At 39.0% G+C, this 15,956-nt stretch overlaps 1 protein-coding gene across 1 annotated transcript; it reads left to right on the top strand.

The window, feature by feature from the left end:
• The first annotated feature begins 12,402 nt into the window (after positions 1-12,402).
• On the top strand, positions 12,403-15,501 carry LOC124115222. The gene is made up of 3 exons (XM_046476135.2): positions 12,403-12,678; positions 13,569-13,713; positions 14,020-15,501. The coding sequence occupies exons 1-3, from the start codon at positions 12,445-12,447 to the stop codon at positions 15,480-15,482; spliced, it is 1,842 nt and encodes a 613-aa protein (XP_046332091.2). The 5' UTR covers positions 12,403-12,444; the 3' UTR covers positions 15,483-15,501.
• The last annotated feature ends 455 nt before the right edge of the window (positions 15,502-15,956 follow it).

The raw sequence follows: 15,956 nt of genomic DNA, 5'->3' as shown, positions 1-15,956 counted from the left end.
GTACGACAAATATAATTTTCAAGAATTAAATTCCCCATAATTAAGGGTGCATATCACACACGAGTGTGTATTATACGCAAATAAATAAGTCTTGTATACATTGATCAATTGGAAAGGGTGCCAATTTGGATTGTTCACTAGCCAATATATTAGCAAATATTCCCGTGGGCGTTTATTAGAGCGAGGCGCTTATTACGTCACATACGGTAGTTCTGTTTTTATGTATAAGAACCTATTTTATGCAATTTTGCATTGCCTTGTTTACCCTTCCTTATATTTTGATGTAATGCAAACATTTGAAAAAAATTCAGGTGAGCCTTATGGCACTACAGGAATTGTTTTCAGGAGATCAATTACAATTTTGTATTTTCTGTAAAATGTACTGTTTGCTATGGCTTTTTTACATTGGTTAACATGGTTTGGTTAACAGTTGCTTGATAAATTGTCATTACCTTACTCATTGAGAAACCAACTTTTTAACCTTTGTCAATATATATGTGTTTCTTATATTTTTAATAACAAGCTTTTAAAGATGTTATAAATTGTTTCAGGTACCTGGATTTCACAATGACACCAGATCAGACAAGTCATACAAAGGACTCTCCGGATGATGAATAATCCTCCCCAGAACAACTAACAGTATCACCTCAGAAAGTGATGATTCTGAATGAATAATGCCACATCAGTGTGATTCTGTAGGTTGTTTTATTACGACATTAATCAAGTCTAAAGGAATTAATACCACAGCAGTGAGACTATATTTATATGGTGTACACTGACGCTGACTATACAAATCTGAATGACTTTTGTGGTTTACTGCACAAACATAACTGACTTTAGATATTCTTCTACCTTGAAATTCTTCTGAGATTTGACTAATTTGTTTATTAAGAAAATGGCATTGAAGCATCTGTTTCTGTTTTTGAATGTTCTTGCAAACACCTCTGGTTACTGAACCAATGAAATGTCATAAATCAATAAATATGATTTTTTTATCTTAACAATTTTTTAACATAGGTGCTAACATATATCAAATATACTAATGCCCTGAATGTTTTCCTACAATTAATACAGCTCACTGAACAAAGTTTTTAGTTCCATGTCAGTAGAAAAATTACATTGATATTTTTATGTACCGGTACTTTGTTAGGTGTTTTCTGTGGATGCCATTAGTCTTATGCACCCATTTGTGTTAATGATATTCTGTTTAAAAATTCAATGAAACTCGTCTGTCAAGATGTAACAAGTACTGATACAGTTCCAAAATAATCTTTTAATCTCACCAGGAACAAAGGCCCAAGTGAGCACATAGCCTTTAACTTTCATTTTTTTGTCAGAGTGAGTATGGTGTTATGCCACTTTATGAGCAAAATTCCAACAATATCATGATGGGTGACACCAAGCAATGTACCGATGTGGTGAATCGAACGCTTCAACCACTAGGCTAGAACCAACTGGGAATATGAAGATGAAATGTAAGGATACCATCATACCAGGACTGAATGCTTTTCATTTAATACGCTGAACATCTAAAATGAAATATATATGAACTTGAAAAATGTTTTCACCAAAAGTACATGCCCATAGATCTCAACTTTAAGGGGATATTTACAACCAAAATAACACAGAATATTACTACAGCTATCTGCTATGCCCAGGCTAACAGTATTTACTAGGAGAAAGACATCTCCAAAAATTGCATCCGGACACCTGCCGGATACCTGCCGGATACCTTCAGCAATGTTCAATTTTCTTGGTTAGTTTCCAATATATTTTTAGGTGTTTCACACTTAATTGAACAAAATGCACCCCCCCCAAATTGTGACATGTTTTTGTAAACTCAGAATGAGGTATCCGGTGCCGGATCCCTGGACACCCAGATTGAGGTATCCGGTGAGGTATCCGGTGCCGGATACCCGGATTCCAGGTGACATATTTTCCGGTGAGGTGTCCATACCGGATACCACGTATCTGGTATCCGGCAAGGTATCTGCCACCAGATACCCGGACGCGTTTTGGGTAAGTGTCCGGTGGTATCCGGAAGATATCCGGATACCGGAAACTGCATTTTTTTGCTGTGAGACGAGCCACTTTGATGCCAAAAGATGCATTGCTCCCACAGGAGAGGCAGAAATTGTTGAAAGCATTGAAAGACAAAATTTCCAAGTACACGAGGGACATGTTCATAACCTTAACAGTTCGCTTCCAGTTGCTAAATTCATCGTTGTCTGCTTTTTGCATGGCTGCACTCATATGTCCTCCAAACTATTTTCCGAATCGTGAATTGATTTTTGCGCCACTACCCTGTGGAACTCTAAGTTAGGTAGCTGATTTATTATGTTTTCCAACCAATCATATCCATTGATGACTTCAAATATTTGGGAAAGCGTCTACAGCAGCATCAAAGGGTTTCGGGAATCGACTTTCATAATAAGGTTTATCCATCCAATTCGGCCATCCAGTTCAGACCTGTATGGGACGAAAAGACACTGAGTATTTCTGTTCCTCAGATTTATTGATATGATTGGTTATGTGATAAACATAATTTTCAACCAACAAATTGGCAAAACTGTATGTTGACCATAGTCATTTAAACTAGTGATATACAGTTTGACAACGTTCACTCAGCAAACTTATTCAAACCGAGCAAAAACTATTCTAAAACTTCTTAATGAGGTGAAGATGACATCTGCTTTGAAATAGAATGCCTTGGCAAGTACCGGACGTATATTAATGATCCAATGTATGTAGATTTTAGTCAAATGCCGATCACGCTTAATAATTAAGAATATCTGGTAATTAGATACACTCTGTGAATCCCAGACATACAACATTTCATTTATAACTTCATCCCTAATTACTAAAAACAAACATTCAAATACTTTTTGTAACGTGTCACATGCAACATCATCACATAATGCAAACATTATGAAACTTGTTGAGAACTGTTCAGTTGACTGTCTGCTATCTGACAGAATATTGGCACACATATGAGACTATGCATGCCTGGCACATATTGATGATGTTCTCATTGAAACTATATCAACGCACATTATTCGTCAATGTCTGTCTTGCACATATTACTGATCTGCTCTCCAGCACAATAACAACACACATGTGAGACGATGTTCGTCTGACACAAATTCAAGGGCTGCTCTACGATACAATATATAACATATACTAGAAAAAATCATTATCTGGCACTGATTGCGTGGATCGATGCTCATGATGTCAGTTACTGGGTTGTCTGTTCCGGAAAAGTACCAGTGAGTTCATTGGAGTATGATCCTTCACAGAGTGAGGGATGTATGACACAATTTCATTTAGTGTGTGTGCTTTCACGTTTACACCGACAGCCATACAACAACCAACTGTAACAGAGAATGTAATAGTTCGTCAAAAGGAGTAGTTACATGAGATACATTCACACGATTTCTGTAAGCTGTGATGCTAGAGGGTTATTAACACGTTGCTGTACCTACGCCAGGATTTCTTGTGCATGCGGACACGACTGTTACCATCGACACATCTACAGTGGGTTGCTCTCCCAGGGTGGGCACGGGGAGAGCGGGAATTAAAATTGAATTAAGCCGTTACGATTCTCCAGACCATTGTATCTATAAACCCTATTTTTGAAGTGGCAACAGTTGGATTTGAACCAACACCGATTATCTTTCTTATTTGTTTCTTTGCTCATCAGAGTTTCTGCCGTTTTTGCAAAACCAAGGCATTGGAATGCTTAAGCTTCAGGTAGATTTATCATCTGATATCGTTCTATAACAGTAAAATAGACGATTCCCTTCGACTTTTTAGCCACCTTAACCTAAAACGAATGGACACGTTAATTTCCCTTCCCACATCAATGTTATTACAAGATAAATGTCTATCATTATATTAAATAATTGTAAGTCATCATTCCCTACGATCCTCAAATAGGATTTGAAAGGATTGTGTCAAATATCTTTACTTCTCATTTCATACAGCTAAGATGTCTCGGCCTTGTGTCATAAACAACTGCGTGGAGATTCCATTATTTTTTTTCAAAAGCTGCTTGAGCCGGGTTACAATACTCGTGGTCTCAGAAAAGATTGCCAGATATGTGGAGGATACTTCCAAATTTGACGCATCACTCAAATATTATGTCCGATGCAGTTGACTTGCGGCATTCTGTGTTTTTTCTCAAGTGAACAGTTCACTTGTATTTGCATGCGTTTGTTACAGGTACCTCCAGTGGGGAAAGATATGCTCACCTTATCTCGAATACCCGGAACCGTCACTATTTTACATGCTTATGATACAGCCGAAATCCCGCAATGAATGGTATTTCTTATGGCTATGGATATAGTTTTAACGTTTCTATTCCACAAAGTAATGTCCTGCTGTGAAATAAACTCAACAACAAAAGTTTCGGTGTCACCAATAATTTAGTGTATTATTCAAACAAGTAAAGTTTAGCTTTCAAACGAAACTGCTACAGAAAAGCATGCATTCCTTGCAAAAGTTGACTTTCATGCAAGCCCCATGCATTTCACTATCCAAGAATGGGTATAAAAACTTGTGCATTAACGGGATTCCATATGTATTGTTTAGCATCGTGCTGACAACAACCAATCACAAAAACAACAAAATTACGCAATTTTTCAACATTACGAAATGCCACGCCTGTCTGAAAATGAGCGTCTGCGAGCCATTGGTATGCTTGAAGCAGGATCAAGTCAGCGTGATTTTGCAAGAGAATTTAACGTCCACAGAAACACCATTTGGTGTTAATTGCAACGTTGGCAATAGACGAATGAAGTCAGAGACCATCCTCGAAGTGGCAGGCCACGCGTAACCAATAATCGACAAGACAACTGGATTCGAGCAACACACCTTCGAAATCAGTGACTGCAAGAAGCATCCCTGGCCTTCGACGAATATCTTCACAAACCGTACGTCGCCGACTCAGATGTGCAGGGATTGTCGCCAGAGGACCCGCCAGACGTCCCGTTTTGACAGGAAACCACCGTGAAGCACGTCTACAGTCTACGGCCATGCAGTGGGGACAAGTTTCTATTCACTGACGAGTCTCGTTTTCACCTCAGCCACAGCGATGGACGGACTCGAGTGTACCAACGTCGCGGTGAACGTTACGTCAATCATTGTGTCATGGAAGAAGATCAGTCCGGGGGCGGCAGCGTTATGGTATTGGGTGGGATTACAGCAAGACAGAGGACCCGTTTGATAGTGGTAGAGGGAAACCTCAATGGACAGCGCTACCGCGACGAGATCACCGGCCCTGTTGTTCTACCGTTTTTGCGTCGTCATGGCCAAGGCATTACCTTTCAACATGAAAACGGCACTCATGAAGAGCAACCTCCACGTAGTGAGTGCTGGGTAACACTAATAGCTCTTACTCCGTGTGGAACCGGGGTAGAATGTGTCCACAGCACCCCATTGCTTGTTGTATGAGGCGACTAAATTGGGCAGCCTGTTTGTCGTGGGTTGCGTCCCTGTGTCGGTGGAGGAAAGGAGTCTTGTGGTTGAGAGCAGTGGAACCAGGAACAGTGTTCCTTTTGTCCAACACACCACTTTGACCCGAACTTCACCTAGACGGGTGGTTGAATGGGCCCGGTTTTATCAATCGGATGGTCACGCCATGCCCTGTGTATGGTCGCCCTCAATTTGAATATTTAAGTGTATTCCACACTGTACAGAACATTACATTCTGAATATATTACAACTTTGCCTAGAGTCCTATGCCAGAAGGCGGGGGCAGGGGCCAATTTGGCATTACTGACCTCCAGGTTCTAACAGCCTTCAGATAACTGTATAGGGCAAAACCAACCTGACTTTTATTCTGTTTGGCATTCTTAGCTACATGTGTTGGTATTGCTTGAGTAAAGCACCCCTGTAACCCTAGTGTTTGTCGTCGGTTTCCACTGCAACACTGTCCTTGTTGTCACTCGATGGTGGGTGGGGAGTGGGGGTGTTGAATTTATTTTCTTTCATCATGGATTCCCCACAAATCACTGGTTCCCGTTCCAAAAAAAAGAGAAGACACGTTGATTTAGTTTCATCTTCTGATGATGAAACTTCTGTTACAAATGTAGATTCATGGCCTCGATTTCTGTTTGTGGAAGGTGTTAATGGCCTGCTTTTCAAGATAAACCCTTTTGTTGCTTCAAAAGCTGTTCAAGGTATATGTTGTGATGTTAAGAACGTCATTCGTTTAGGGTCGGGTTCTCTGCTAATAGAATGCGCCAAGAGACAACAGTCTCTTAATCCGCACAAGGCACATCATTTTGCAGATACTTAGATTGTTGTCTCAGAACGCAAGTCACTAAATTCTTGCAGAGGCATTGTTTGTGATTGAGCTAAATGTCTGTCTGACATGTCTGAAGAGGAGATTCCAATAGAACTGAAATCTCAAAGGGTGTCTTAGGTCAAACGATTTACCAGAAAAGATAATGATAGAGTAGTAACACTCCCAGAGTAGTAAAAATGCCAACTCCCCTCCGTTGTTTCAAGTGTCAACGTTTTGGACATGGAGCCAAGTCTTGTACCTCCTCTCCAATATGCCCCCGCTGTAGTGGTAAACATGATAAGACCAATTGCACTAATGCCATCATGTGTGAAAACTGCAATGGTGACCACATGTCATATTCCAAGTCATGTCCAACACTTTAGCGACAATCAAAAATTGATAAAATCAAATACACCAATAATATTTCTTTCTCTGATGCCAATAAATTGATAGCAGACCAGGCTCCAACTACTCCATTTTCGAAACCATACTCTGTCGCAGTCTCTTCTTCTATCCAAAGGGTAAATAGTGAATGTCAGACAGCAATTAGCTGGGTTAAAGACCAACAAACAATGCTGTTCCCACTTGAGATGACTGTATCAACAACTGAAACTCAGACTGATCCACCATCTTCCTCTCAGTCTCAGCCAGCAGACCTCTCTCCAGACCCTGATCCAGAATCTGAATCTTTGCCAGAATCCCGTACTAAACCAACAACAAATGTTCGTTCAACTAAAAAAGAAAGAAAACAACAAAAAAGAAAAGAAACAAAGGGCCTTAAGCATATCGAGGTGCCTGCTTCATTGATAGATCCCTTAGAGGTTCATAACCCCTTTGAACCTCTAGATATCGAGGTCACTCCATCGCTGTCATTACAGCATAGAGGACCTTCCCCCCGCTCACGATCTCCAATTGAACCTCCATGAGTTGCTCTCCCTCTTTAATACAATGGAATTGTAGAGGACTTCGGAACAATTTTAATGATCTTCAGCTATTAATTCAGGATTTCAAACCCATCTGCATTTTGTCTTCAAGGAAACCTTCCTCAAAACCACAGATAATTTTGATTTACGACAGTACGAGTCTTACCATTGCTTTTCCCCTCCAGGTGATAAAGCAACTGGGGGATCATCTGTTATGGCGAGGCAGGGCGTCATTCATTGTCCTGTTCCTCTTCCGGATGTTGTAGTACGTATAACGTTAAGTATTTTTTTTACTGTGTGTTCATTGTACATACCACCATCGTACCCTCTCAGACAGTCTAATCTTCAGGCACTTTATGACCAACTCCCTAAACCCGGTGTTATCATGGGAGATTTGAATGGCCATAACCTGGTTTGGGGTAGTAGTGACTGCAACACTAAAGGAAAATTGCTTGAAGATTTTTTCTTAAATAACGATCTGTGCATTTTTAATGATGGTTCTCATACATATCTACATCCTGCTAATGGAACATACTCTTGTCTGGACTTGTCAGTTGTAGATTCTAAGTTACTTAATGAATTTGAATGGTCAGTCCACGATGACCTCTGTGGAAGTTACCATTTTCCTACCATTTTAAAATCTGTTACACCTTCTGATGTTCCTCCATCTTCAATTTTACTAAAGCCAACTGGGCATTATATGAAGTCCTTTGTTCTAACAAACTTAAACCTGAAGTTTTTATTGATGTTCCCGACTCTATACAACTGTTCTCTGATGAACTTACTAAAATAGCTGATGAATGTATTCCAAAGTCCTCTTCAAATCCTCACATACGTAAACCATGGTTCAACAATGATAGCAAACAAGCTAGGAAGGCACGGAAAAAAGCTGAGCAATATTTCCGACGCCATCCAATGGTCCATAATCTCAATAAATTTAAAATTGTAAATGCTAAAACCCGGCGTCAATCTTGGCTAACGTCAATCTTGGCAAAATTATGTATCCAAGATAAATTCACGGACGCCAATGTCCAAGGTATGGAACATGATTCAGAAAATAAAAGGTAAGGGTACTAAATCAAGCATCCACCATCTCAAAGATGGGGATCAATTATTAACTGATTCATCAGATATTGCAAATAAACTTGGTGAAACTCTGGCTCACCATTCTTCCTCTTCTAATTATGTCCCTCAATTTCAAAAATACAAAAAGCTGCAGGAAAAGAAACCTTAACATTTCAATTCTGATAACGGTGAAGATTACAATGATGTCTTTTCCATTCATGAGCTCCATACTGCACTTGAGCAGGCTCATGACACTGCTGCAGGGTCTGATAATATTCATTATCAACTCTTAAAACATTTACCACAATCCTGTAGAAACCCTTTTGATAATATTTGATAAAATCTGGACGTCAGGAGAAATTCCTTCTTCATGGCGTTAAGCTATCATTGTTCCCATACCTAAATCTGCACGTGATCAAACTGATCCTTCCAATTATCGACCCATTTCATTGACTAGCTGCGTTTGCAAAACCATGGAATGCATGGTCAATAATAGATTAACTCGGTTCTTAGAATTCAAATAACTTAATCACAAATATTCAATATGGATTTCGTAAAAATCGCAGTACCATCGACCATTTAGTTCGATTGGAGTCATTCGTTAAGAATGCCATTATAAACAAACAATATGCAGTGTCGATCTTTTTCGATCTAGAAAAGGCATATGACACTACATGGAAGTACGGTATTTTAAAAGATTTACATGATTTTGGATTGCGAGGCCGTTTGCCTCAATTTATATCCAAGTTTTTAACTGACAGGCAATTTCAAGTCCGCATGGCGTCCACCCTATCAGATCATTATAATCAGGATCAGGGTGTCCCACAAGGCAGTATTGTGTCTGTCACTTTGTTTAGCATCAAAACCAACAGTTTAGCAAAGTTTTTAAACAATTCAATTGATGGATCGTTGTTTGTGGATGACTTTAATTTCTCTTGCCGTGATGAGAACATGCATACGATTGAGAGGCAAATGCAATTGTCTTTAAATAAAATCCAAAAATGGTGTCAAGAAAATGGCTTTAAATTTTCCAAATCTAAAACTAACTGTGTTCATTTTTGCAGAAAAATATAAACCTCACAAAGACCCAGAACTAATATTAGATAACACCCCCATTAAGTTGTAAAAGAAGCAAAGTTTTTTGGTATAATTTTAGATCATCATTTAACCTTTTTACCACATATAAAATACTTAGAGAATAAATGTCTGAAAGCCCTAGATTTGTTAAAAGTTTTCTCTAATTTCAAGTGGGGAGGGGATCAGAAAACCCTCCTCAAACTATACCAAGCTCTTATACGCTCTAAACTTGATCACAACTCCACCATCTATGGTGGGGCTCATAAGAGCAATTAAAAATTATTAGACACCATTCATCACCAAGGCCTGAGGCTTTGTCTTGGAGCCTTCCGAACTTCACCTATTCACAGTTTATATGTGGAGGCTGATGAGCCATCCCTTTAACACCGACGCATTAAATTATCTTTACAGTATATCTCTAAATTACGTTCTACTAAATCAAATCCAGCATATGACTGTGTTTTAATCCTCTGTACAATAATCTCTACAAAATAAAGACATCTCTTATTCCACCACTTGGAATAAGAATACAATCTGATGTTTCTGCTGCCCAAATCAATCTTGAAACCATAGCCCCCACCCGGCTGTTCACTTCTCCGCCATGGTAGTTAGTGAAGCCAGGGGTGGACATAACATGAAGTAAACTCAATAAATCCGACACAAATAAACTAATTTATCAACAGCAATTTAATGAATTACGAAGCACGTATGATACTCATAAATCTATATTTACAGATGGAACCAAGGATGGTGACACTGTTGCCAGCGCCACTGTCATTGGATCCAGAACTATCTCAACCAGATTACCAGATAAATGTTCTAATTTCACAGCAGAGGCAAATGCTATTTTAACAGCTCTAAAATACATCCACAACCAAAATAAACAAAAACAGTTCATTCTTTTTTCAGACTCTCTTTCTTGCATTCAAGCTATTTAAAACATGTCTTCCACGCATCCACTTTTAATAGAAATTGTTGAATTGTTTAATGATGTTGCTACTGGCCAATATGACATCGTTTTCTGTTGGTTACCCAGCCATGTCGGTAACACAATAGCCGATGCTGCTGACACCACTTTTGCTCCCATACACTGATTACAAGCCAGTGATTAGATCCTATATTCGTGATCTGATGCAAAAGAAGTGGGACACCCAAGTAGGTATAAATAAATTACATGAAATAAAACCAACTATTGGTTACACCTACTTGGGATGTCAGTCCAGATTTGAAGAGGTCATAATACAACGATATCGTATTGGCCATAGCAGGTATACTCATGAATATCTCTAGAAAGGTGAGGATCCTCCATTGTGTATCCCTTGTGATGAGAGAATCACAGTCAAGCATATCCTGCTTGAATGTATTGATTTTGCAATCACAAGGGATAAATATTTCAAATCGTCATCTATTAAGGATCTTTTTTGTAGTATCAATTCTCGTTTAATCATTGTTTTTTTTAAAGGAAATAGAGTTGTTTGCAAAATTGTTATTTTGTCTTGTAAAATATAAATGTTTTATGATTGGTAGATTAAATTAGCAACTGGGATTGTTATTGGCTGTCTCCTCGAGGGGGGTTAAAGTACTCTAAAATTATTGTTCTCCTGAGAGGGTTCGTAAGTTCCACTTCTTTCAAAGTAAATTTAGAACTACCGTGTTTTTAACCGTAGAATATGTGTTATTTTAAGATGTAAGGCTAACTCTGCCAATAATCGCCAACACTTGAAGATATTATGTAAATCCTGCTGGGGTCCATGCAGGTAGCAAAGGTATGGTGATCTCCCTTCAGGGGCTGGCGATCTATAGCCCGTTTTTATCATGTTATTGTTATGTATAAATGTTTTTTTTTATATGATTCCATACTAGTTCTTAAATCTTTTTTTCTGTGATAAGTCTTGTTCTTTTACTGTCCTTTGTTTACTGGTTTTTATATAAGTTTAATAGTATTTATAAAATCTAACCCTTGATAGTCACGATATGGCTGAAATGTTGCCGATGTGAATTTAAATTTTAACTCACTCACTCACTCACTCAACATGACAACGCCCAGCCTCTAATTGCTCGACTTGTTCAGGATCCTCTTCAACAAAACAACGTGAATGTCATGCCCTGGCCGGCTCGCTCCCTTGATCTCTCACCAATCGAACATATGTGGGGTGAGGTGGATCGGCGCCTTCGACGTCAACCACGTGTCCCACAGACACTCCAGGAACTTCGAAACATGCTCCAGCAGATATGGACAGATATCCAACAGGACTTTGTGCGACGCCTGGTCAATTCCATGAGACGAAGATGTGTTGCTTCCATCGCAACCAGAGGTGGACACACACGCTATTGATTTCTAAATTGACATTTTGGCATGTTCATGTTTTTTTTATGAAAGACGCATTTTCTGTAGTCAGTATGGCAAATTAAACCATTTGAACACTCACAGGAGTCTTTTATCTGTTGCAAACCGAAATTGTTTCAGATTTGGTAAAAAACATAACTTGCATTAAATCTTATTCAATGTCACGGGAACTTTTGTTGTTCAGTGTATATGTTCTGTATTCTTTGTAATAAAATCTACAAAACCTTTAACTGCTTATAAACGACATCTTTGTCGGTTGGAGCATTTATCTTGATAAATTTACAAAAGGAAAACTGTCTCGCCGGGTTATGTCCTATAAATCTCATAGGATCGTGATATAAATTTGATGGGCCGTTTAAATTCTTACTTTTGCTAACAAAAAGTGGAAAGTACTGCAACTTCACACAATCTTCAACGCGGCACGTTTCAAATCTCATGAAACAAACAGCACTGTTTCGAGCTATAAACTTGGGACAATTTACAATAGTACAATATGCCGTGTTCATAAGAGTGTTAAATGTATTTTAATGTCAGCATGTCATTCGATGGCATCTCAAAATGGCCCTGTACCGATGGTATGGAATGTACTTATCATTCGACATTCACTTTGTCTACGCTTATCACAAATGTATTTTATTAATAACCTGACAGGTGTCAAGTGCTGCTATCACGTCTAGATTACAACCTTGAATAAAACATGTAAGAGTCCTTGTTGTTGAACAGAGGTTTCCATATTTTACTGCAGAATGTTTCTACTGGTTCTGTGCACCTTGATGCTGTGGGAGGAGGCCTTCTCTGACACAACCGTCACATTCCACAACGAGTGGCTCGCCCAGGGTGGACGTGTCCATTATGAACCCCAAAGATGGAACAAACATAATGGGCTCACCGCACGAGCCCTAATTGCGAATTGTAAATCTATCGGAACAGCTCCCGGGCGTTGGGTGAACAGTGACCTGAGATATAATCTCTTTGCAAATGTACGTATGAAGTAAAAAACATCTTCCATGCAGAAGGATTTCAGGAAATATCATTCAAATATTATGATTTCAATATCCCCGTGTGCCCATCGATCCTTGCTTAAATTGGCATATTGCGAGGAGGCGTATTGAAATGTTAATAAGGCGGTTGGAATGTGCGAGCTATTATATTTATATATGCTCACAGTGCAGATCAGATTACATTTTCAAATGTGTTCCTTTGCTGCAAATGTAGGTTTTAATCCCAGTAGAATTCAGGGTGTCACATATTGGCACATTAGTTCAAAAACGGAATATCGCCGAAAGGCGTCACTTTACCAAAAAATACATTAACCTTGACCTGTGCAACGATATCTGCGCTGTGCCTGCGTTCACTGATGCAGTGTAAAGAATGTAAAACAATCTGCGATCAGGCATGTATCAGTGTACGAATATATTATATGCATGCAAACTTGTAAGTAAACTTGTCAAATGGTTTGCAAAGAAATGCAACTTGACATTCATCAGGTGACAACATATAAATTGACTTGTTAGAACATATTGTGTATTTCTCAATGGTCATTACACTTAAACAACAATAATGAATCACAGGACTCATATTCATACCATCAATGTACTCTTTTCAAAATAAAGGCATCAATAACTATTCGCTGTGATGAAGTGACTGGAAAGTCTTCTTGTCATATGTAACACATATACATATACGTTACATCAAAAATGAATTATCACGTAATCATCATCGATGTTCATACCAGTATTACTTCGAAAATGCTGCTTGCGATAACTTATGTTAATTTACTCCCAACATGGAAGCCATGCAAAAAATGAAGATTTATTCTTTCATAGGGAAAACTGGCAAATCCATACTATATTATTATTATTTTATTCAGTGGCCTCAAAACCCTCATCGCCATGGTTACCCAGACCCTGCCTATCTCCAGGACCACGCACTCCAGAAAAGGGCATGGGATACCTATATGTTTCAACTGAGTGGCTATGGAAGTGCCATCGACAACATGGTCTGGGAAATGAAAGGTCTTAGGAGTCATTTAATGGGTTAAAGAAGTGTACAGAGGAGGATAAAGTTTAAAAGATAACTGTAAGACGAAGCTGATGCGGAACTGGCATCTGGCAATACTGTTCCATTGGTCGTTGGTTAGAATCTAGTTTAGCTCCTAATATTTCTGTCGCAGGATAACCATGACCTATATTTTCTCCAAATGTGTTGTTAATGTGTGCAACTAAACCTATCCACACACACTCATTTATAAGTAGTTTAACACGGGATGAATATGTTTGGGTCACATTTGTCATGATTGTACATGTAAAGATTCTTTATAGGTTTGAGCTGGCCGAACTGGATGAATAAGTCTGATCATCAAGGTTCATTCCCAAACAATGTTGACGCTGCAACAGAGTTTGTGTCACTTATGGTTCAGAGTGCCAAGGACTACATAGGAGGACGAATTCCTCGTATATTTGAAGTCATCAATGAACCTGATTGGTCCCCAAAGATAATTGACCCACAAACGAATATAAACTACCACAAGGCCGTCGCTGATAAGCTGAAGTCGAGATTTGGAATAAAAGTTGCCGGACCATCGTACACAAGTATGTTGTTACGACAAGCAGACGAAAATAACTTCAGCAACTGGAAGAGAATTGCCAAGTTTCTGGACATGTCTCTTGATCACTTGGACTTTTTTTCTTTCCACTCCTACAACCGTCTGCATATAACAGGTCAAAGTCACACCTACTCGGGCATCAACGAAGCTCGTCTGGTTGCTTCTCTTGACATGGTGGAGAATTACTCTTATCAAAAGAAAGGAAGAAATGTTCAGTTAGTTAACACTGAATTTGGATTAGATCTACTTAATCTTGGAGTTAGCCCCGATTTTGAAAACGGAATGACAGACTTTGAAACCATTTATCAACAAAACGGCTTCATGTTTACTTTCCTTACTCTAAGAGAGTTTATTGACAGAGTCACAGCGTACCTCCTCTCAAATGAGCAATACCCGGGTCATACTTCCCTTCGGAATTCCATATTTACCAAGGATGGTCATCCTCTTCCTGCGGCCAAATTCTACATGTTTTGGAAAAACTTTATTTATGATCATAAGTTTCTCAGAGTCTCAAGTCAATACGATGGACAGGAGAGAATAGTTGCACCACTTGCCCTTGCAAACCCTCATACAAAAGAGATGGTGGTCCTTCTTCACAACTTTGACAGTAAAATTGAGAATGTAAAACTCGACTTCCCCAACAATTGGATCAACCCTTCTACAGGTGAAGAAACATGTGTTGTGTTCGAAAATGGTAATCCAGCTATTCATTCCGGTTACCATTTCAACAGATCTAAGCTTCATGGTGCCGTCAGTCTCCCTGGATCATCAACCTGCTTCTACAAGTTTAAAACCAACTACAACTTTGACGGAATACACACGGACAACGAGAACACATACTATGGTAAGGACATGGTCATCCCCATCATCAACGGACATGCGCAGACCAACATCCATCTACCCAGCTCTGGCTATCATACATCTCATCTTAGAGTGGGAGTTAGCCGTGACAAGAATGCCAATGCAAAACCTCGCGGGGTTGTATTTAATGGCCACGCATTGTCTTCAAGCTACATGCTGTTTGATGCTGAGAAGACTGTGGGGAAAACAAAATGGAATGTGTGGCAGTACATGGTCCCTGAATCACAAGGCCAGACAACAAACACCGTCAGCATGACCTTTGATGGGAACGGTGGCCACGTGACATCCGTCGCACTCGTTGTTGGTAATCTACAGTAGATAAAACTATCTGAACGGATATATTGTTTGTTTTGATTCAAATTCTACTTGAGAAATGATATGCCAAGAGAAGGTGATTTGAGGATACAGATAGATATGTTCCACTATACAAATTGAATGATACCATTTTCTAAAGCCATCTGGAATAGATGGTTAGTGTTTTTGAGATATATTTTGTATCACAATCCAATAAATATGCACTTAGCAGGAATTTTGAGTAAGCTCTTAATGCAGTTTGTCCTTGCCCAAAATGTGCATAGCATTCGATATATGATTAGGTAACTGTTCATGTGAACAAACCTGGCTACAAATCAATTGGCATTAAATCATAAATATAGCACTCCACTCAGACAAAGTGAATATAAATACGTCTTAACTTTTAATCATCTTGAACATCACCTTCGTGACTTTCCGTATTGTAATTTCACTTTTTTGTTCCCAAGATATGTTTTACAGTACGAGTGCTAGTCAAAA

This window comes from Haliotis rufescens, unplaced genomic scaffold, assembly GCF_023055435.1.
Source record: "Haliotis rufescens isolate VD_foot unplaced genomic scaffold, xgHalRufe1.0.p SCAF_86, whole genome shotgun sequence".
NCBI lineage: Eukaryota > Metazoa > Mollusca > Gastropoda > Lepetellida > Haliotidae > Haliotis > Haliotis rufescens.
Note: the sequence above shows the minus strand (reverse complement) of the source record. Positions and strands in the feature narration are given on the sequence as shown.